At 41.5% G+C, this 25,496-nt stretch overlaps 1 protein-coding gene across 4 annotated transcripts; it reads right to left on the reverse strand.

Moving 5' to 3' along the window:
* Nucleotides 1–23,790, reverse strand: nbl1 (NBL1, DAN family BMP antagonist). Of its 4 annotated transcripts, none has more exons than XM_037532088.1 (5): nucleotides 23,701–23,790; nucleotides 19,964–20,015; nucleotides 17,859–18,045; nucleotides 5,023–5,134; nucleotides 1–758 (listed from the first exon to the last, which is right to left on the reverse strand). In XM_037532088.1, exons 3-5 carry the CDS (start codon nucleotides 18,035–18,037, stop codon nucleotides 480–482), a joined length of 570 nt encoding a protein of 189 aa, XP_037387985.1. In that variant the 5' UTR covers nucleotides 18,038–18,045; nucleotides 19,964–20,015; nucleotides 23,701–23,790; the 3' UTR covers nucleotides 1–479. The 4 variants fall into 4 exon arrangements, with proteins under 4 accessions (XP_037387985.1, XP_037387987.1, XP_017544213.1 ...); XM_037532090.1 differs by having other exon boundaries at nucleotides 19,933–20,015; nucleotides 23,701–23,771; XM_017688724.2 differs by lacking the exon at nucleotides 19,964–20,015 and having other exon boundaries at nucleotides 23,701–23,774.
* Nucleotides 23,791–25,496: the final 1,706 nt, after the last annotated feature.

Consider the following 25,496-nt stretch of genomic DNA (forward strand, 5'->3'; position numbering starts at 1 on the left):
GAGCTGATTGGTTAGTGTTACTGCTACTGAGAGCTGATTGGTTAGTGTTACTGCTACCTAGGAACCCATTCATTTTGGACTCGTTCTGGAGTGCCCTCTAGTGTCTGTCCAACCCAGAAGACATTACTGAGTGGCAATTTGAATCATATTAAGTCATGGCTGAGGGACAGAATTACAACTTCAGGCTATTAAATTCAATATAAACATTTTGCTCATTTAAAACAGTATGTTTGCCAAAAAAGACATTTCTAAAGATGCTATAATTAGAACAAGCTCATTCCAGGTGCACCTGCAGTGCCCCCTAGTGTTTCCCTGCTGTCGTCATTTTATGCTAACTAAACCTCTGCAGGTAATTTGATTTCCATTATTTAAAAATAAAAATTTCAACAGAAAGGCACGACGTCCCCAAACGTTTGTCGGTCAGCGTATAAAAGGAGTGAATATGAACGCAAGTGGATGGGGTTGCAAAATTTTACCCATCATCCCCCCTCGGGCGTGTGTGTGTGAGGATGTGGTTCGGAGTGTGTATGGGCGTGCTGCGGGTGCGTGTCTGTGTGTGTGTGTGAGTGTGAGTGTGTGTGCGAGTGTGTGTCAGGAGCAGGTGGAGACTCAGCGGCGCTCTCTGAAGGAAACAGCTGCATCAGCGCCCCCTCCTGGCCGCCCTCTTTACTGCAGGACTGGCAGCTGCAGTGCAGGATTCGCTCCACTAACTTATCCACACGCGGCGCGTCGGCACTGCCCGGACACTCCAGAGTCACCTGCGCACACGCACACACACACACACACTATTAATAATAATGTTTCTGTTTCACTCTGAAAGCTGTAGTTATTCAAACCCAGACTTTTATTATTACTTAAAGCTGCAGTGCATAAAATTTTGTTGTTAAAACTGAATTAAGTGTCATTACTGAGTGAGGAGAATAGAAACAGGCTATAATACGTTGCTGCTGCTGCGAGTTGCCCTGTAAAGCCTGAAATAACCATTTAAAAGTAAGAGGCATCAAGTTTTTCACACCATGTCAAACGTCTTTACGTATTAAGGTCACACACAGACTCAAAAAGAAGGTCCGGCTCGATGTTTCGGCCTCAAATGACCTCAAAATCAACATCATACTGATCAAGATATGAAGACAACAGCAGGTAATTCACTGAAAATGTTCTGCATGCAATTGCACATTTCTACCAGAGAGGTCTCCAAATCCCCAAATCAGTTTTAATGTAATGGAGTGAATATATAGGATGTTCTATTTATATTCTTCACACAAACATACATATACACACAATACACAAGCATAAACAAGAGTCATTCACACACACACACACACACACACACACACACACACACATGGTCTATAAAAGCGGTCTCCAGCCCCGGTCCTGGAGATCTACCTTCCTGCAGAGTTTAGTCCCAGCCAGTGTCCAATAAACTGCCCCGCCCCCTGAGCGTGTGCAGCAGATTGTGGATGGAACTAGGCTGTGCAGCAAGGCAGATCTCCAGGACCAGGTCTGGAGACCACTGCTCTATACTGTGGTTGTACTTCTCACAAATACTGCAATACAAATACACACACAAACACACAGTCATATGCAATAGTTTGAACCCCCAGATTACATGTTGTGTTGAATTTCTCAGTGAAAATAACAATAATATCACATCTTTTACGCCTATTTATTAGCTAAATTTAACACATTAGTAAAAAACACAAACATACAACACTTATATATACACACTGATGGTCTCGCTTTAGTGTATGAACGGATCCCGTGCCCTTCAGCGACCGTAGAGGACGACTTAGATGTTTAACGAAGCAATAAAATTGGCAAACAAACGAATAACGCAAAGATCACCACATAAATACGGTCTATTGCAAATGTTTAGGCACCCCTGGTCAGGGCTGGTCACTGAAATCAATACCGTTACAGTACTTCAATACTTCATGCTACTGTGTCTCAGAGAAATCTGCTATTCAGTGTTCAATTTAAACACTGTCCCCAGAGTTTTTAGCGTCTGTGAGCCAATAAACCTGCTCGTTCCCAAATCCAGACTGTAGACTGGCTGGCTACCCATATGCCATCAAAATCAGCACTTCTCAATCTGTAGTGGTCAGTAAACACACCCAGTCCGTTCATTCACGGTCTTAACCACTCCCACGTTCAGTTTGTGATTTAAAAGAAGGCCTTTCGATCTCGATCATCTCAAACGATCCCAATCATTCTCCGCAGCCATGACACGCTGCGACGGGCAGGACGTGAATCGGGTTGGCTGGGATGCGGCAAATAAATGCAAATAAAAAGCGAGTAAATATCCATCGAGACGCATCGGGAAACCAAAGCAGTTCAAACTTCCAACTTTCAGCGTGACTTTTTTTGTTATTACGTTCTAATAATTTATCTCGCCTCACGTTGTCATTGTGGCATCAAACAGCTTAGTCGAGCATCATTTTTATGCCCGTATTGTGCAGCTCTAATACAGGGAACAATAAAAGACGATTAAAATCACGATAACTGATGTGGCCGTTAATTGGGAGCTAAAGTTTCAGGATCATGACAGGCCTGGGAGAGGAGTCGGTGTCACAGTCACTGAGTCTGTAGAACAAACGTCGGTCAAATCCCACGTCCTGATGATTTTCTGAGTGAAAATAGGTGAACACACCCTCTACAGAGAGCTAACTTCTATATATTAATCTGCAGATTTCAGAGCACAGATTCTACGTTTGTTGAGTGTAATGTTGGCAGAGGCTCTGTGCTTTAGGCAAAGGTAGACAGCAGCTATGAGCCCCCCCCCCCCCCAAAATACTGTAGAAATACAGAATAAAACCTTGTATCTCCAGAATGGTGATTTTACAGGAGAAGGAAAAAACTTACTCTACTTTTAGTGTAAGTCAATGGAACCAGAATTTTTTCCAGGTAGTTTTGGGCCGTTTCTTCGGTCCATTCATTATTAAATTTAAACACACTGTGAAGAGCAACAGGCATTTTCACATCATGCCAAGAACTGAAAAACGACATGTTGATGTTCACCCCTTAAACTTAAACACCCCTTAAAGGCTTTTTACAAACTTCAGTAACTATAGGGACTTTAGTGCAAACTGGCTGAGCTGTTCTCAGATTACAGAAGTGCGTAATAAAGCTTTGGGCCAGCTGGTGGGCTCTGGCCATTTAAGCGGTTAAATAAATTTATGGAATATGTATAAAATTTAAAAATAGCTGCTATTTCAGTCATTTTAATATGGCGATGTTACCCTCTCCCCCCTGCCCAGCCATGGTTATAAAGGATTACTGCATGTTGATACTCAAAAAAAAGTCAAACACAATCAATTACAAGTTACTAATTACATTCAAAAAGCGTAATGATTACAGTACTTCCTGAATACAGTAATATCGCACATTACTTCTGTTACTTTGTCTATACTGAGGGATACTTTTCTTGTTTCAAGCTTCATTTCTTCACACAACCGAATTATCTGCTGATATGGTTTCATTTCACTTAATAATGTTGCTTAAATAAACAAATATCTAGAAATATTTAAATAATTTTGACTCATAATGTTTATAATCTCAAAATATTAGAAATACAGGCGAGTTATGATGATTTTACCTGCCTTGGTATAATTCTTTTAGAGGGTGCACTCTTAAATTGATGGTTCTTCAGAGGTTCTTTACTAAGAGGGTATGGTTCTATTTTGAACCATGAGTAGTATATACATCCATTTGTATGCTTAAATTGTGAAATTCTATTATAGCACCAAAAAAGGTTCTTTTTTATTTTCATAGAACTATTTTCAAAAAGGTTCTATATAGAACCATCTACAGCACATTCTCCATCAAAGAACCAGAAAAGCATGAAATGATTCTATATAGAAACATTCCCCTTACTACAGAACCAGCCAATCAGGAGCGCCAAACCTCTGCTAATGAACTAATTAACTAGGGTAAAAATGTGCATTCAGGAGGTTCTACTGTCTAGAACCCCAGAATCACTAAATTCATTCCTGTGTGTTTTAACAACTCAAACCATTAAACGTATCCAAACTTTGGCACTAGCCTCATTTTACGGTTTCTTTTTTTTTAAATGTGAAATTTAACAAAAACAGTAATTGTGCAGGAAAATATGCAGAAATATGTCCCTAATAACTTTCACTATATATAATAACTTTAAAGACAAAAACACGGCGTTTGAACAGAGGTGTCCTGATGTACGACTGCATGAGACATAATATATACAAACAGCTCATTCCTGAAAGCCTTCAGTACAAACACACTGACCTCACACGCCCTGAAACACACACACACACACACACGCGCTCTCACAACACACACGCACACACACGCACACACAGAGTGCTGTAAGTGTGGGATTCAGCCCAAGGTCGCGGCGGGTCTGCGGTGTGTCAGGTACTGAGCTCTGCTCCAGCTGCTGGATTTCAACACAGCCTCATAAAAAGCTCTCAGCTCTGCCGCGCTTCATTCATAAATCAGCATAAATCATCGCTCGTCCTCACCAAACACGCTCTCTCCGCTCCCAGAGCTCAGCGCAACACGGCTGTTAGCGCATGTGTGCTTTGTTCCAGATTTAAAACAGAAATCCTGACGATCCCAACGCCGCGTCAGTGATAGACTGACTCCTGCAGTCACAGCACAAACAAACCTTCATTACCAAAACACCCAAAACACCTTCAGGAACTTCTTAATAAACTTCTTGTTTATTATTTCTGCAGCTTTTAAGAATAAATATTTCATGAGCAATGCAGAAAATCTTTCGCTGTGACTGACAAACGGCCCCTTTTAGATAATATGAATTAGCAGTTAAATTATTAAAATAAAAGTTTTAAGAAAGGATAAGCCTTATAATTTTTAATTTGCGGAATGAAACGTTACGTCTGTATATATATGTATAATCAGTCCACACACAATACAGCACTCTGATATAAGCCATGGGATGTTATACATGCTTAAAAATGACAGTTATGTATTATAAACAAGCAAAAAAGTCTTTATAAAAGGAAAACAAAAGTCACTCACCACCTCCCACTGCGTCTGAGCAGGCATGCAGGAGTCACAGTGGACCAGAGACTCTGTGGACTGGGGGAAGGTGTTCGGCACACTGTAGCTAAAACACTGTCCCAAACACGCCCTGCACAATAAACACACACACATTATAACACACACTGTAGCTAAAACACTGTCCCAAACACGCCCTGCACAATAAACACACACACATTATAACACACACTGTAGCTAAAACACTGTCCCAAACACGCCCTGCACAATAAACACACACACACACACATTATAACACACACTGTAGCTAAAACACTGTCCCAAACACGCCCTGCACAATAAACACACACACATTATAACACACACTGTAGCTAAAACACTGTCCCAAACACGCCCTGCACAATAAACACACACACATTATAACACACACTGTAGCTAAAACACTGTCCCAAACACGCCCTGCACAATAAACACACACACATTATAACACACACTGTAGCTAAAACACTGTCCCAAACATGCCCTGCACAATAAACACACACACATTATAACACACACTGTAGCTAAAACACTGTCCCAAACACGCCCTGCACAATAAACACACACACATTATAACACACACTGTAGCTAAAACACTGTCCCAAACACGCCCTGCACAATAAACACACACACATTATAACACACACTGTAGCTAAAACACTGTCCCAAACACGCCCTGCACAATAAACACACACACATTATAACACACACTGTAGCTAAAACACTGTCCCAAACACGCCCTGCACAATAAACACACACACATTATAACACACACTGTAGCTAAAACACTGTCCCAAACACGCCCTGCACAATAAACACACACACATTATAACACACACTGTAGCTAAAACACTGTCCCAAACACGCCCTGCACAATAAACACACACACACACACACATTATAACACACACTGTAGCTAAAACACTGTCCCAAACATGCCCTGCACAATAAACACAGACACATTATAACACACACTGTAGCTAAAACACTGTCCCAAACACGCCCTGCACAATAAACACACACACACACACACATTATAACACACACTGTAGCTAAAACACTGTCCCAAACATGCCCTGCACAATAAACACACACACATTATAACACACACTGTAGCTAAAACACTGTCCCAAACACGCCCTGCACAATAAACACACACACACATTATAACACACACTGTAGCTAAAACACTGTCCCAAACACGCCCTGCACAATAAACACACACACACATTATAACACACACTGTAGCTAAAACACTGTCCCAAACACGCCCTGCACAATAAACACACACACACATTATAACACACACTGTAGCTAAAACACTGTCCCAAACACGCCCTGCACAATAAACACACACACACATTATAACACACACTGTAGCTAAAACACTGTCCCAAACATGCCCTGCACAATAAACACACACACACATTATAACACACACTGTAGCTAAAACACTGTCCCAAACACACCCTGCACAATAAACACACACACACACATTATAGCACACACTGTAGCTAAAACACTGTCCCAAACACGCCCTGCACAATAAACACACACACATTATAACACACACTGTAGCTAAAACACTGTCCCAAACACGCCCTGCACAATAAACACACACACACATTATAACACACACTGTAGCTAAAACACTGTCCCAAACATGCCCTGCACAATAAACACACACACACACATTATAACACACACTGTAGCTAAAACACTGTCCCAAACACGCCCTGCACAATAAACACACACACATTATAACACACACTGTAGCTAAAACACTGTCCCAAACACGCCCTGCACAATAAACACACACACACATTATAGCACACACTGTAGCTAAAACACTGTCCCAAACACGCCCTGCACAATAAACACACACACACATTATAACACACACTGTAGCTAAAACACTGTCCCAAACACGCCCTGCACAATAAACACACACACATTATAACACACACTGTAGCTAAAACACTGTACCAAACACGCCCTGCACAATAAACACACACACATTATAACACACACTGTAGCTAAAACACTGTCCCAAACACGCCCTGCACAATAAACACACACACATTATAACACACACTGTAGCTAAAACACTGTCCCAAACATGCCCTGCACAATAAACACACACACATTATAACACACACTGTAGCTAAAACACTGTCCCAAACACGCCCTGCACAATAAACACACACACACATTATAACACACACTGTAGCTAAAACACTGTCCCAAACACGCCCTGCACAATAAACACACACACACATTATAACACACACTGTAGCTAAAACACTGTCCCAAACACGCCCTGCACAATAAACACACACACACATTATAACACACACTGTAGCTAAAACACTGTCCCAAACACGCCCTGCACAATAAACACACACACATTATAACACACACTGTAGCTAAAACACTGTCCCAAACACGCCCTGCACAATAAACACACACACATTATAACACACACTGTAGCTAAAACACTGTACCAAACACGCCCTGCACAATAAACACACACACATTATAACACACACTGTAGCTAAAACACTGTCCCAAACACGCCCTGCACAATAAACACACACACATTATAACACACACTGTAGCTAAAACACTGTCCCAAACACGCCCTGCACAATAAACACACACACACATTATAACACACACACACATTATAACACACACTGTAGCTAAAACACTGTCCCAAACACGCCCTGCACAATAAACACACACACACATTATAACACACACTGTAGCTAAAACACTGTCCCAAACACGCCCTGCACAATAAACACACACACACATTATAACACACACTGTAGCTAAAACACTGTCCCAAACACGCCCTGCACAATAAACACACACACACATTATAACACACACTGTAGCTAAAACACTGTCCCAAACACTGCCCTGCACAATAAACACACACACATTATAACACACACTGTAGCTAAAACACTGTCCCAAACACGCCCTGCACAATAAACACACACACACACATTATAACACACACTGTAGCTAAAACACTGTCCCAAACACGCCCTGCACAATAAACACACACACACATTATAACACACACTGTAGCTAAAACACTGTCCCAAACATGCCCTGCACAATAAACACACACACATTATAACACACACTGTAGCTAAAACACTGTCCCAAACACGCCCTGCACAATAAACACACACACACACACATTATAACACACACTGTAGCTAAAACACTGTCCCAAACATGCCCTGCACAATAAACACACACACATTATAACACACACTGTAGCTAAAACACTGTCCCAAACACGCCCTGCACAATAAACACACACACACATTATAACACACACTGTAGCTAAAACACTGTCCCAAACACGCCCTGCACAATAAACACACACACATTATAACACACACTGTAGCTAAAACACTGTCCCAAACACGCCCTGCACAATAACACACACACACATTATAACACACACTGTAGCTAAAACACTGTCCCAAACACGCCCTGCACAATAAACACACACACATTATAACACACACTGTAGCTAAAACACTGTCCCAAACACGCCCTGCACAATAAACACACACACATTATAACACACACTGTAGCTAAAACACTGTCCCAAACACGCCCCTGCACAATAAACACACACACATTATAACACACACTGTAGCTAAGACACTGTCCCAAACACACCCTGCACAATAAACACACACACACATTATAACACACACTGTAGCTAAAACACTGTCCCAAACACGCCCTGCACAATAAACACACACACACATTATAACACACACTGTAGCTAAAACACTGTCCCAAACACGCCCTGCACAATAAACACACACACACATTATAACACACACTGTAGCTAAAACACTGTCCCAAACATGCCCTGCACAATAAACACACACACATTATAACACACACTGTAGCTAAAACACTGTCCCAAACACGCCCTGCACAATAAACACACACACACACATTATAACACACACTGTAGCTAAAACACTGTCCCAAACACGCCCTGCACAATAAACACACACACACATTATAACACACACTGTAGCTAAAACACTGTCCCAAACACTGCCCTGCACAATAAACACACACACACATTATAACACACACTGTAGCTAAAACACTGTCCCAAACACGCCCTGCACAATAAACACACACACACACACATTATAACACACACTGTAGCTAAAACACTGTCCCAAACATGCCCTGCACAATAAACACACACACACATTATAACACACACTGTAGCTAAAACACTGTCCCAAACACGCCCTGCACAATAAACACACACACACATTATAACACACACTGTAGCTAAAACACTGTCCCAAAACACGCCCTGCACAATAAACACACACACACATTATAACACACACTGTAGCTAAAACACTGTCCCAAACACGCCCTGCACAATAAACACACACACACATTATAACACACACTGTAGCTAAAACACTGTCCCAAACACACCCTGCACAATAAACACACACACACATTATAACACACACTGTAGCTAAAACACTGTCCCAAACACGCCCTGCACAATAAACACACACACACATTATAACACACACTGTAGCTAAAACACTGTCCCAAACACGCCCTGCACAATAAACACACACACATTATAACACACACTGTAGCTAAAACACTGTCCCAAACACGCCCTGCACAATAAACACACACACATTATAACACACACTGTAGCTAAAACACTGTCCCAAACACGCCCTGCACAATAAACACACACACACACATTATAACACACACTGTAGCTATAACACTGTCCCAAACACACCCTGCACAATAAACACACACACATTATAACACACACTGTAGCTAAAACACTGTCCCAAACACGCCCTGCACAATAAACACACACACACACATTATAACACACACTGTAGCTAAAACACTGTCCCAAACACGCCCTGCACAATAAACACACACACACATTATAACACACACTGTAGCTAAAACACTGTCCCAAACACGCCCTGCACAATAAACACACACACACACATTATAACACACACTGTAGCTAAAACACTGTCCCAAACACGCCCTGCACAATAAACACACACACACACATTATAACACACACTGTAGCTAAAACACTGTCCCAAACACGCCCTGCACAATAAACACACACACATTATAACACACACTGTAGCTAAAACACTGTCCCAAACACACCCTGCACAATAAACACACACACACACATTATAACACACACTGTAGCTAAAACACTGTCCCAAACACACCCTTCACAATAAACACACACACATTATAACACACACTGTAGCTAAAACACTGTCCCAAACACGCCCTGCACAATAAACACACACACACATTATAACACACACTGTAGCTAAAACACTGTCCCAAACACGCCCTGCACAATAAACACACACACACATTATAACACACACTGTAGCTAAAACACTGTCCCAAACACGCCCTGCACAATAAACACACACACATTATAACACACACTGTAGCTAAAACACTGTCCCAAACACGCCCTGCACAATAAACACACACACACATTATAACACACACTGTAGCTAAAACACTGTCCCAAACACGCCCTGCACAATAAACACACACACACACATTATAACACACACTGTAGCTAAAACACTGTCCCAAACACGCCCTGCACAATAAACACACACACACATTATAACACACACTGTAGCTAAAACACTGTCCCAAACACGCCCTGCACAATAAACACACACACATTATAACACACACTGTAGCTAAAACACTGTCCCAAACACGCCCTGCACAATAAACACACACACACACACATTATAACACACACTGTAGCTAAAACACTGTCCCAAACACGCCCTGCACAATAAACACACACACACATTATAACACACACTGTAGCTAAAACACTGTCCCAAACACGCCCTGCACAATAAACACACACACACACACATTATAACACACACTGTAGCTAAAACACTGTCCCAAACACGCCCTGCACAATAAACACACACACACACATTATAACACACACTGTAGCTAAAACACTGTCCCAAACACGCCCTGCACAATAAACACACACACATTATAACACACACTGTAGCTAAAACACTGTCCCAAACACGCCCTGCACAATAAACACACCACACATTATAACACACACTGTAGCTAAACACTGTCCCAAACACGCCCTGCACAATAAACACACACACATTATAACACACACTGTAGCTAAAACACTGTCCCAAACACGCCCTGCACAATAAACACACACACACATTATAACACACACTGTAGCTAAAACACTGTCCCAAACACGCCCTGCACAATAAACACACACACACATTATAACACACACTGTAGCTAAACACTGTCCCAAACATGCCCTGCACAATAAACACACACACACACATTATAACACACACTGTAGCTAAAACACTGTCCCAAACACGCCCTGCACAATAACACACACACACACATTATAACACACACTGTAGCTAAAACACTGTCCAAACACGCCCTGCACAATAAACACACACACACATTATAACACACACTGTAGCTAAAACACTGTCCCAAACACGCCCTGCACAATAAACACACACACACATTATAACACACACTGTAGCTAAAACACTGTCCCAAACACGCCCTGCACAATAAACACACACACATTATAACACACACTGTAGCTAAAACACTGTCCCAAACACGCCCTGCACAATAAACACACACACACATTATAACACACACTGTAGCTAAAACACTGTCCCAAACACGCCCTGCACAATAAACACACACACACATTATAACACACACTGTAGCTAAAACACTGTCCCAAACACCCCTGCACAATAAACCACACACATTATAACACACACTGTAGCTAAAACACTGTCCCAAACACGCCCTGCACAATAAACACACACACACATTATAACACACACTGTAGCTAAAACACTGTCCCAAACATGCCCTGCACAATAAACACACACACACATTATAACACACACTGTAGCTAAAACACTGTCCCAAACACGCCCTGCACAATAAACACACACACACAAACACACACACACATTATAACGCACACTGTAGCTAAAACACTGTCCCAAACACGCCCTGCACAATAAACACACACACATTATAACACACACTGTAGCTAAAACACTGTCCCAAACACGCCCTGCACAATAAACACACACACACATTATAACACACACTGTAGCTAAAACACTGTCCCAAACACGCCCTGCACAATAAACACACACACACATTATAACACACACTGTAGCTAAAACACTGTCCCAAACACGCCCTGCACAATAAACACACACACATTATAACACACACTGTAGCTAAAACACTGTCCCAAACACGCCCTGCACAATAAACACACACACACATTATAACACACACTGTAGCTAAAACACTGTCCCAAACACACCCTGCACAATAAACACACACACACACACATTATAACACACACTGTAGCTAAAACACTGTCCCAAACACGCCCTGCACAATAAACACACACACACACACATTATAACACACACTGTAGCTAAAACACTGTCCCAAACATGCCCTGCACAATAAACACACACACACATTATAACACACACTGTAGCTAAAACACTGTCCCAAACACGCCCTGCACAATAAACACACACACATTATAACACACACTGTAGCTAAAACACTGTCCCAAACACGCCCTGCACAATAAACACACACACACATTATAACACACACTGTAGCTAAAACACTGTCCCAAACACACCCTGCACAATAAACACACACACACATTATAACACACACTGTAGCTAAAACACTGTCCCAAACACACCCTGCACAATAAACACACACACACATTATAACACACACTGTAGCTAAAACACTGTCCCAAACACACCCTGCACAATAAACACACACACACATTATAACACACACTGTAGCTAAAACACTGTCCCAAACACACCCTGCACAATAAACACACACACACATTATAACACACACTGTAGCTAAAACACTGTCCCAAACACGCCCTGCACAATAAACGCACACACACACATTATAACACACACTGTAGATAAAACATGGTCCCAAACACGCCCTGCACAATAAACACACACACATTATAACACACACTGTAGCTAAAACACTGTCCCAAACACGCCCTGCACAATAAACACACACACACATTATAACACACACTGTAGCTAAAACACTGTCCCAAACACGCCCTGCACAATAAACACACACACATTATAACACACACTGTAGCTAAAACACTGTCCCAAACACGCCCTGCACAATAAACACACACACACATTATAACACACACTGTAGCTAAAACACTGTCCCAAACACGCCCTGCACAATAAACACACACACATTATAACACACACTGTAGCTAAAACACTGTCCCAAACACACCCTGCACAATAAACACACACACACATTATAACACACACTGTAGCTAAAACACTGTCCCAAACATGCCCTGCACAATAAACACACACACACACATTATAACACACACTGTAGCTAAGACACTGTCCCAAACACGCCCTGCACAATAAACACACACACACATTATAACACACACTGTAGCTAAAACACTGTCCCAAACACGCCCTGCACAATAAACACACACACACACACATTATAACACACACTGTAGCTAAAACACTGTCCCAAACACGCCCTGCACAATAAACACACACACACATTATAACACACACTGTAGCTAAAACACTGTCCCAAACACGCCCTGCACAATAAACACACACACATTATAACACACACTGTAGCTAAAACACTGTCCCAAACACGCCCTGCACAATAAACACACACACATTATAACACACACTGTAGCTAAAACACTGTCCCAAACACGCCCTGCACAATAAACACACACACACATTATAACACACACTGTAGCTAAAACACTGTCCCAAACACACCCTACACAATAAACACACACACACATTATAACACACACTGTAGCTAAAACACTGTCCCAAACACGCCCTGCACAATAAACACACACACATTATAACACACACTGTAGCTAAAACACTGTCCCAAACACGCCCTGCACAATAAACACACACACACATTATAACACACACTGTAGCTAAAACACTGTCCCAAACACGCCCTGCACAATAAACACACACACACACATTATAACACACACTGTAGCTAAAACACTGTCCCAAACACGCCCTGCACAATAAACACACACACACACATTATAACACACACTGTAGCTAAAACACTGTCCCAAACACGCCCTGCACAATAAACACACACACATTATAACACACACTGTAGCTAAAACACTGTCCCAAACACGCCCTGCACAATAAACACACACACATTATAACACACACTGTAGCTAAAACACTGTCCCAAACACGCCCTGCACAATAAACACACACACATTATAACACACACTGTAGCTAAAACACTGTCCCAAACACGCCCTGCACAATAAACACACACACACACATAATAACACACACTGTAGCTAAAACACTGTCCCAAACACGCCCTGCACAATAAACACACACACACATTATAACACACACTGTAGCTAAAACACTGTCCCAAACACGCCCTGCACAATAAACACACACACATTATAACACACTCTGTAGCTAAAACACTGTCCCAAACACGCCCTGCACAATAAACACACACACATTATAACACACACTGTAGCTAAAACACTGTCCCAAACACGCCCTGCACAATAAACACACACACACACATTATAACACACACTGTAGCTAAAACACTGTTCCAAACACGCCCTGCACAATAAACACACACACATTATAACACACACTGTAGCTAAAACACTGTACCAAACACGCCCTGCACAATAAACACACACACATTATAACACACACTGTAGCTAAAACACTGTCCCAAACACGCCCTGCACAATAAACACACACACATTATAACACACACTGTAGCTAAAACACTGTCCCAAACATGCCCGGCACAATAAACACACACATTATAACACACACTGTAGCTAAAACACTGTCCCAAACACGCCCTGCACAATAAACACACACACATTATAACACACACTGTAGCTAAGACACTGTCCCAAACACGCCCTGCACAATAAACACACACACATTATAACACACACTGTAGCTAAAACACGGTCCCAAAGACACACACACACACACACACACACACATTAGCTATAACACAGATCAAAAACGCTCTTTTATGTTTCCGGTCCCCATGCAGTGAATGTGCTAATATGTTAGGGTCCCCGCTATGCAATAAAAACACATATTAAATGGCCTGCAAAAAATTCAGTCCCCACTGTGTTTTGGTCCCCACAGCACGAGTGCTTGCATTAACATGTGAAGGTCCGTAGTATGTAATAGAAACACAGACATAAAACATGTACATTATAACACACACTGTGTCTGAAGCACTGACCCAAACATGACCTGCATAATAAACACACACACACACACACACACATATTAAGGTTGAATGAATAACCGACTCTAAATGTAGGTATTGTGATATAAACCGAGTCCGTTCTACAGTTTCTCATTAGACTGAATGAATAACCGGCTCTAAATGTAGGTATTGTGATATAAACCGAGTCTGTTCTACAGTTTCTCATTAGACTGAATGAATAACCAGCTCTAAATGTAGGTATTGTGATATAAACCGAGTCCGTTCTACAGTTTCTCATTAGACTGAATGAATAACCGACTCTAAATGTAGGTATTGTGATATAAACCGAGTCCGTTCTACAGTTTCTCATTAGACTGAATGAATAACCGGCTCTAAATGTAGGTATTGTGATATAAACCGAGTCCGTTCTACAGTTTCTCATTAGACTGAATGAATAACCGACTCTAAATGTAGGTATTGTGATATAAACCGAGTCCGTTCTACAGTTTCTCATTAGACTGAATGAATAACCGACTCTAAATGTAGGTATTGTGATATAAACCGAGTCCGTTCTACAGTTTCTCATTAGACTGAATGAATAACCGGCTCTAAATGTAGGTATTGTGATATAAACCGAGTCCGTTCTACAGTTTCTCATTAGGCTGAATGAATAACCGACTCTAAATGTAGGTATTGTGATATAAACCGAGTCCGTTCTACAGTTTCTCATTAGACTGAATGAATAACCGACTCTAAATGTAGGTATTGTGATATAAACCGAGTCCGTTCTACAGTTTCTCATTAGACTGAATGAATAACCGACTCTAAATGTAGGTATTGTGATATAAACCGAGTCCGTTCTACAGTTTCTCATTAGACTGAATGAATAACCAGCTCTAAATGTAGGTATTGTGATATAAACCGAGTCCGTTCTATAGTTTCTCATTAGACTGAATGAATAACCAGCTCTAAATGTAGGTATTGTGATATAAACCGAGTCCGTTCTACAGTTTCTCATTAGGCTGAATGAATAACCGGCTCTAAATGTAGGTATTGTGATATAAACCGAGTCCGTTCTACAGTTTCTCATTAGGCTGAATGAATAACCGACTCTAAATGTAGGTATTGTGATATAAACCGAGTCTGTTCTACAGTTTCTCATTAGACTGAATGAATAACCGGCTCTAAATGTAGGTATTGTGATATAAACCGAGTCCGTTCTACAGTTTCTCATTAGACTGAATGAATAACCGGCTCTAAATGTAGGTATTGTGATATAAACCGAGTCCGTTCTACAGTTTCTCATTAGGCTGAATGAATAACCGACTCTAAATGTAGGTATTGTGATATAAACCGAGTCCGTTCTACAGTTTCTCATTAGACTGAATGAATAACCGACTCTAAATGTAGGTATTGTGATATAAACCGAGTCCGTTCTACAGTTTCTCATTAGACTGAATGAATAACCGGCTCTAAATGTAGGTATTGTGATATAAACCGAGTCTGTTCTACAGTTTCTCATTAGGCTGAATGAATAACCGGCTCTAAATGTAGGTATTGTGATATAAACCGAGTCTGTTCTACAGTTTCTCATTAGACTGAATGAATAACCGACTCTAAATGTAGGTATTGTGATATAAACCGAGTCTGTTCTACAGTTTCTCATTAGGCTGAATGAATAACCGACTCTAAATGTAGGTATTGTGATATAAACCGAGTCCGTTCTATAGTTTCTCATTAGGCTGAATGAATAACCGGCTCTAAATGTAGGTATTGTGATATAAACCGAGTCTGATCTACAGTTTCTCATTAGGCTGAATGAGTAACCGACTCTAAATGTAGGTATTGTGATATAAACCGAGTCTGTTCTACAGTTTCTCATTAGACTGAATGAATAACCGACTCTAAATGTAGGTATTGTGATATAAACCGAGTCCGTTCTATAGTTTCTCATTAGGCTGAATGAATAACCGGCTCTAAATGTAGGTATTGTGATATAAACCGAGTCTGATCTACAGTTTCTCATTAGGCTGAATGAGTAACCGACTCTAAATGTAGGTATTGTGATATATAATATATAATTTAGGTACTAATATACTCTTTAGGTTGATGTTTATTAGTGTTCTGTAAAGGTAATGTAGCAACAGTAGCTACAAAGGACACATTTGTGGGCGGAGTTTGGAGGCGACTGCTCTGACCTGATTTGAATTTTAGGATTCTGGCTGCCCGTTCTTGTCTTTGCCTGAAGCCATCCTATCATTATATCCACTGTGTGTGTGTGTGTGTGTGTGTGTGTGTGTGTGTGTGTGTGTGTGTGTGTGTGTGTGTGTGCTGACCTGTTCTGGATGGATCGTGGCTGGCAGCCCGTGTGCCCGACGATCTGTGTGATGTTCTTGGCCTCGCACCAGGCGCTCTTGTCAGGGAACAGCGCCAGGCGGTTGATGTGTGCGGGTGGAGCGGCAGAACACAGAGAGAACAACATACTCGCGCACACAACCAGCATCCGGGTACTCATCGCTGCACCTGGAGGGAAAAACGGGAACAAACGTGACGCCGATATCCCATAATGCTCACAAAGCGGAGCAGGCACTAACCTGACAGAGTGAACCAGCTCTAATCACCTCTCTTTGGAACTGTAGTTGAAAAGTCTAGAGAACTTTTAAATCAGCATTGAGTGGTATGGAATCACCTCTCAGAACTTTGGAATAACTGTTAAAAACTTTGGAATCACAGTCCAAAAGTTTGGAAAAACACATTGAAACTTTTGAAATCAGAATACACAACCTTAGAATCACGGTCCAAACGTTTGAAATCACTGTTCTGAACTTTTGAATTACTGTTTTTAATTCTAGAACCACCACACTTTACTTTGGAATTACTGTTCAGAAGTTTGGAATATCCACTCAAACTATGGAATAACTGCTCAAGTTTGGAAGCAGCGTCCACAATTTTGAAAACAGACATTAAGAACTTTGAAAACATTTTCAAAAATTTACATGACCATTCAAACTTTGGATGTGCAAAAATGTAGAATCCCTGTAAACAACTTTGGAATCACTGTTCAGTAATTTGGAATTACTATTCAGAGTTTTGGAAGCACTGAACTGTAAAAATGATTCAGCTAAAAATTTAGAGCTCATTTACTTTCAGTGGAGGCAAACGTTCCTGCTGCATTAAATGATTTTAATATGCTAATCCTGTTCAACTTCAAATAATGAACATCAACCTGAAATTTTTAGTTGATGTGTTATTCCAGAAAAATAAATAGAGCTGTAGATTATTCTAAAATATCTCAGAAAGCTGTAGAGCATCAATAAATATTATAATAAAATATAATAAAAGTATTATAAATATAAAATGTTTAGTAATGCAAAGTAAAATAAAAATAAAAAAGGTCTAAAGAATTATTCAGAAGATCAAATAAAATATCCAGAATGAAGTTCTAATAAATTAATATCCACAATGAAGTTCTAATAAAATTAACATCCAGAATGAAGTTCTAATAAAATTAACATCCAGAATGAAGTTCTAATAAAATTAACATCCACAATGAAGTTCTAATAAAATTAATACCCACAAGGAAGTTCTAATAAAATTAACATCCAGAATGAAGTTCTAATAAAATTAACATCCACAATGAAGTTCTAATAAAATTAATATCCACAATGAAGTTCTAATAAAATTAATATCCACAATGAAGTTCTGATAAAATTAACATCCACAATGAAGTTCTAATAAAATTAATATCCACAATGAAGTTCTAATAAAATTAATATCCACAATGAAGTTCTGATAAAATTAACATCCAGAATGAAGTTCTAATAAAATTAACATCCAAAATAAAGTTCTAATAAAATTAATACCCACAAGGAAGTTCTAATAAAATTAACATCCAGAATGAGGTTCCATTAAAATTAATATCCACAATGAATTTCTAATAAAATTAATATCCACAATGAAGTTCTAACAAAATTAACATCCAGAATAAAGTTCTAATAAAATTAATTTCCAGAATGAAGTTCTAATAAAATTAATGTCCAGAATGCAGTTCTAATAAAATTCATGTCCAGAATGAAGTTCTAATAAAATTCATGTCCAGAATGAAGTTCTATTAAAATTAACATCCAGAATGAAGTTCTAACAAAATTAACATCCAGAATAAAGTTCTAATAAAATTAATATCCAGAATGAAGTTCTAATAAAATTAATGTCCAGAATGAAGTTCTAATAAAATGATTATCCAGAATAAAGTTCTAATAAAATGAACATCCAGAATAAATTAATATCTAGAATGAAGTTCTAATAAAATTAATATCCAGAATAAGGTTCTAATAAACTAACGTCCAGAATGAAGCTAAATGAATATGATAACAGTATTGATTAATAAGGTGAGTCTTCAGATGGACGTGCCGTTATTCAGAGCAGAACTAAGTGGTCAGACCTGCACAGAGTCCAGACTCCGAGTCTCTGATCTGTTCCAGATTAAGTTTCACCTAAAGACACACACACACACACACATTCACACACACACACACACACACACACACACACAAACACATTCACACACACACAGGCAGTGGTCAGATAGTGTGTATGGAAAATCAGGCCACGTCAGACACTGTAAACGCTCACTCTGTTCTACACTGTTACTCAGAGCTGATACAGCAGCGTTTGCTTTCTCCCTCTCTCTCTCTCTCTCTCTCTCTCTCTCTCTATCATTCTCTCTCTCACTCTCTTTCTCTATCATTCTCTCTCTCTCTCCCTCTCTCTCTCTCTCCCACTCAGTCTCCCTCTCTCTCTCTCTCTCTCTCTCTTCCACTCAGTCTCCCTCTCTCTCTCTCTCTTCCACTCAGTCTCCCTCTCTCTCTCTCTCTCTCTCTCGCTTCCACTCAGTCTCCCTCTCTCTCTCTCTCTCTCTCTCTCGCTTCCACTCAGTCTCCCTCTCTCTCCCACTCAGTCTCCCTCTCTCTCTCTCTCTCTCTCTCTCTCTCTCTCTCTCTCTCTTCCACTCAGTCTCCCTCTCTCTCTCTCTCTCTCTCTCTCTTCCACTCAGTCTCCCTCTCTCTCTCTCTCTCTCTCTCTCTCTCTCTCTCTCCTGTCTTCTATTTGTTTGTTTCTGTTGTTTTGAGTTTTCAGGGCAGCTTCAGTCCAGCACAGTAATCAGACTCGCACGGCCAGCCAGAGAGAGAGAGAGAGAGAGAGAGAGAGAGAGAGAGAGAGAGAGAGAGAGAGACAGGGAAACAGAAAGGGAGAGAGAAGAGGGGAAATATGAAAGAAAAAGAAAAGAGATAATTGAATGAAAGATATATAGAAAGATAGACAGATAAAGAGACAAAGTGAAAAAAGAAAAAACAGATTCCAGATAGATATATAGATAGACTAGAGAGAGAGGGAGAGAAAAAAGAAAGATATAAAAAAGAGATTAACAGAATTTCAGAACCAAAGGAGAGAAAGGCAGAAAGATAGAGAGAGAGAGAGAGACAGAGAGAATGATAGAGAGACAGAGAGAGAGAGAGACAGAGAGAATGATAGAGAGACAGAGAGAGAGAGAGACAGAGAGACAGAGAGAATGATAGAGAGACAGAGAGAGAGAGAGACAGAGAGAATGATAGAGAGAGAGAGAGAGAGAGAGAGAGAGAGAGAGAGAGAGAGAGAGAGAATGATAGAGAGAGAGAGAGAGAGAGAGAGAGACAGAGAGAGAGAGAGACAGAGAGAATGATAGAGAGAGAGAGAGAGAGAGAGAGAGAGAGAGAGAGAGAGAGAGAATGATAGAGAGAGAGAGAGAGAGAGAGAGAGAGAGAGAGAGACTCCACCTGACTCTAATAAACTCTGGCATATCAATGTGTCCCAAAAATGCCTGTATCTCCCTCTCTTTCCCTCCCTCTCTCTCTCTCCCTCCCTCCCTCTCTCTCTCTCTCTCTCTCTCACTTTTCCTCCCTCTCTTTCCCTCCCTCTCCCCTCTCCCTTCCTCCTTCTCTCTCTCCCTCTTTCTTCTCTTCCTCTCCTTCTCTCTCTTTATCTTCCTCTTTCTTCCTCTCTCCCTTTCTCCCTCCCTCCCTCTCTTTTTCTCTTTCTCTCTCTCTCTCCCTCTTTTTCTCTCTCTCTCCTTCTCACTCTCTCTCCCTCCCTCTCTTTTCCTCCCTCTCCCCTCTCTCTCCCCCTTCTCTCGCTCACTCTCTTTCTTCTCTTCCTCTCCTTTTCTCTCTTTATCTTAACCTTTATCTTAACATTTCTTCCTCTCTCCCTCTTTCCCTCCTTCTCTCTTTCCCTCTCCCCTCTCCCCTCTCCCTCCCCTTCTCTCTCTCTCTCATCCTCTCTCTTTCTTCTCTTCCTCTCCCTCTCTCTTATCTTCCTCTTTCTTCCTCTCTCTCTTTCTTCTCTTCTTCTCTTTATTTCTTTTCTCCCTTTCTCTCTCCCTGTCTCTGTCTCCTCTTTCTTCTCTTCCTCTCTCTCCCTCTTTCTTTCTTCTCTTCCTCTCCCTCTCTATCTTCCTCTTCCTCTCCCTCTCTCTCTTTCTTCTCTTCCTCTCTCTCTCTCTCTCTGTCTCTCTATTTCTTCTTTCTCCCTTTCTCTCTCCCTGTCTCTGTCTCCTCTTTCTTCTCTTCCTCCTCTCTCTCTCTCTCTCTCTCTCTCTCTGCCCCCTCCTTCTCTCGTAGTTCCTCAGCTGCGTCTCTTCTCGGTCCAGCGTGTGAGAGCAGCTCCTCTAAACCGCGTCCTGCTGCTTCATAAATAACATTCCTCGCTGATCCAATATCGCCGTCCAATTTGGCCATGAAGCAGCAGCCCTGCATGACAGGCACGAGGGGGAAGAGGGAAAGAGCTGGAACGCAGCACCGTCCTGCGTGTTCCGCGTGGTCCATCTGAGCACCGGACAGAGCAAACAGACGCTTACAAGGCCTTAGCTAGTCCACAGTACAGAGGGAGAGCTGACCTCCACACGGCCGCGACAGCACCTTTTAAAAAGGCGTGGTTCTTTAAGGGTTCTCCAGTAAAGACAATTGTCCTGTTTAGGCCATTGAGTTCTATACAGAGCCATCTTTGCATGGTGAATTGGTTCTCCAGATTGATGGAGAATGTGTTGGTTCTGTATAGCACCAAAATGAGTTCTGTTATTGTGATGTCCCCTTGCAGAACAGCAGAACCTTTTTGGTGCTATACAGAACCGTTTTCAAACAGGTTCTCTATAGAAATATACACAACACATTCTCCATCGATGTGAAGAACCATTTCAGCATAAAATCGTTCTATAAAGAACTCATGGCTCTAAACAGAATCACTGTCTCTACTGAAGAACCCTTGAAGAACCATCTTTTTTAAGTGCTATCGACTCTGTTCTTCAGTGGTTATTTAGTAAAGACAGTGGTTCTATATAGAACCATGCACACTCAAAGAACCATTTGCATGCTTAAAGGGTTCTCTGGATTGATAGAGAATGTGTTGTATATGGTTCTATGTACACCATTTTTTCAATGGTTCTGTATAGCACCAAAAGGGTTCTGATATTGTATACAGGCTTTACATCATTGTAACAACAGCAGAACCCATTTTGGTGCTGTATAGAACCATACACACAATCTAAACAGCCATTTCACCATTTCTAAAGAGAACCCCCCCACCACGCTTTGCTTAAGAACCCTTTAAGAAACAACTTTTTTAAGAGCGAGAACTCCTTTTTGGTTCTATCTAAAACTATATACAACAACTTTTGCATCTCACACAGTTCTATGTAGAACATGTTTGAAAATGGTTCTATATAGCACCAAAAAGGGTTCTCCCACTGTGCACAAGCTTGACATATTAACAACAGCAGAACCCTTTCTGGTGCTATATAGAACCAACTTATTCTCCATCAGTCTGAAGAACGCCTTCACCACGCAAAGAACCATTTGAGCATGACATGAACTCGTGGTTCTAGTCCGAACCATTCCCTTCACTGCAGAACCCTTGGAGAACATGCTGCGCGTTACCAGTGCTCTGGACACTTTGCCTGTCTTTTGTTTTCTGGAGCCATTTGTAAAGGTTCCGGCAGCTGCGGATCCGGAGCAGAATGAAACCGGATTATAATCCGAGTATAAACGTTCTTAAAGGTTCTAAAGCTGCGGCGGACCCGCGGATCTGTCACTCAGTCCCCTTTGCTTTGAAGTGCGGTGGCAGTCTGAAGAAGTGAAGTTCACTTACCGATCAAAAGAGCCGAGAAGAAACGGCTCGAGCTCGCTCCGTGAAACCGAGCACACACACACACACACACATACACACACACACGCCGCGCGCCCCTCCCCTTAACGCAGGGCAGCGCTGAAGGTTTGTTTTTTCCCCACCCGTTTTCCTCAAAGCCCCGCCCTCCTGCTGTACCATTGGCTAGTAGCGGCCCATTTCGTGCAGTGCTATTGGCTATCCGTGTCTCCTCTCAGGCTATCGGCTGGGTCTCAGCCAATCCAAGCGGAGGAGGCGTGGCCTTCCCCGAAAACGGGTGGAAATAAAAAAAAGGGACTTTAAACCTTTTCCCCCCAAATCTGTTCTTAGTTTGTCAGAGAGGGAAAAAAGAAAAGAACATGGTCTGAGAGAAGCTGCGGACTGGTTATTCCCAATGACGTGGACTCATTTCAACATTTCAAAATCAATATATTTAGCAATAAAAGCTCGAGAACCCAAAGGAATGAATGTCATGTGCTGTAATTACCGAACAGCGCGCGCTCAAGTTCAGGCTCTTTACTGTCCTTCGCTGGAATCCAGGCACGCGGCTCAGGGCTCGGGAGACCGGAGTAAACACGCAGGAGGAACAAGCGCGGAGAGACGCGAAGGGCCGGATCACCCAAAGGAACAAATTTCCCCACTTCTACCACGCGGAGTGTAAACACACCGCCCACGCAGGGAAGCCGCAGAAACACGTCGTCACACAGACAAACACGCGGAGCCCCGCTGGCGGCATCCTGTATAAATACAAAGAACGTGCGAGATAACTAATTCATTAATTACGAGATAACTAACCAAATCCTGGCCACGACTTAGAAAGGCATGGGAAACAGATCCTAATGCGTAGCCATGAGTAATTCATGGGAACGAGATAATTAAGTCATGGCCACGACTTAGTAAGGCATGGGGATGAGATAATTAAGTCGTGGCCACAACTTAGTAAGACATGAGAACGAGATAAGTCATGGTCATGACTTAATAAGGCATGTAAAGGAGATAATTAAGTCAAGGCCACAAATTAGTAAGGCATTGGAATGAGATAATTAAGTTATAGCTATGACTAAGTAAGGTGTGAGAATGAGATAATTAAGTCATGGCCACAAATTAGTAAGGCATTGGAATGAGATAATTAAGTTATAGCTATGACTGAGTAAGGCATGAAAATGAGATAATTAAGTTGTGGCCATGACTTGGTAAGGCGTGGAATCCTTCGCATGATTAAAGGGTTCTCTGTCTCATGTAACGGTTCTCAGGTTATTGGAAAATGTACCGTGGATGGTGTGATGGAGAACCTTCGTTAAAATGGTTCCACACAGCACCACAAAGGGTATCAGGACTAATGGAGGCTGTGTGAGAGACTCAGTGACCGCAGACCGTCTGAGGACAGCGGGATGACAGCGCCGTGTTAACCGGGGTAAAAGCCTCTTAGCTCCAGCGCTAAAACCAAACAAGCTGAACTTCAGAGGCTGAACGTGTCTCGGCTGATCGGCTACACTCTGGGGGTGTTGGTGGGGGGGTTAGATGTTTTGGCTGAACTTACGCTTTAAAGGTCTGTGCGTGATTCGGGTGTCAGAGGGATTATATGAGTGTGTGAAGGAGAATCTGTCAGACAGGCACCGACAGGCACTCTGACGTCCAACAATCTCTCCCCCTCTTTTTCTTTTCCTATCCCTCCCTTCTTCTCTCCTTCCTTCCCCACCTTGCTCCTCTCTCCCTCCACCCTCCAACACCCCTCTATTCTCTCGTTCTCTCCTTCCTCTTTTTTTCTCTCGCCCTCCTTT

Source organism: Pygocentrus nattereri, chromosome 21 (genome assembly GCF_015220715.1).
Source record: "Pygocentrus nattereri isolate fPygNat1 chromosome 21, fPygNat1.pri, whole genome shotgun sequence".
Taxonomy (NCBI): domain Eukaryota; kingdom Metazoa; phylum Chordata; class Actinopteri; order Characiformes; family Serrasalmidae; genus Pygocentrus; species Pygocentrus nattereri.

What these genes read in the sequence shown, in the direction of transcription:
- nbl1 (XM_037532088.1), bottom strand. Translation starts at nt 18,037, where the DNA reads ATGAGTACCCGGATGCTGGTTGTGTGCGCGAGTATGTTGTTCTCTCTG. An exon ending in CCACGATCCATCCAGAACAG is followed by an intron (nt 5,135 to 17,858) that starts GTCAGCACACAC and finishes TTTATTGTGCAG; the next exon opens with GGCGTGTTTGGGACAGTGTT. An exon ending in CTCAGACGCAGTGGGAGGTG is followed by an intron (nt 759 to 5,022) that starts GTGAGTGACTTT and finishes GCGTGTGCGCAG; the next exon opens with GTGACTCTGGAGTGTCCGGG.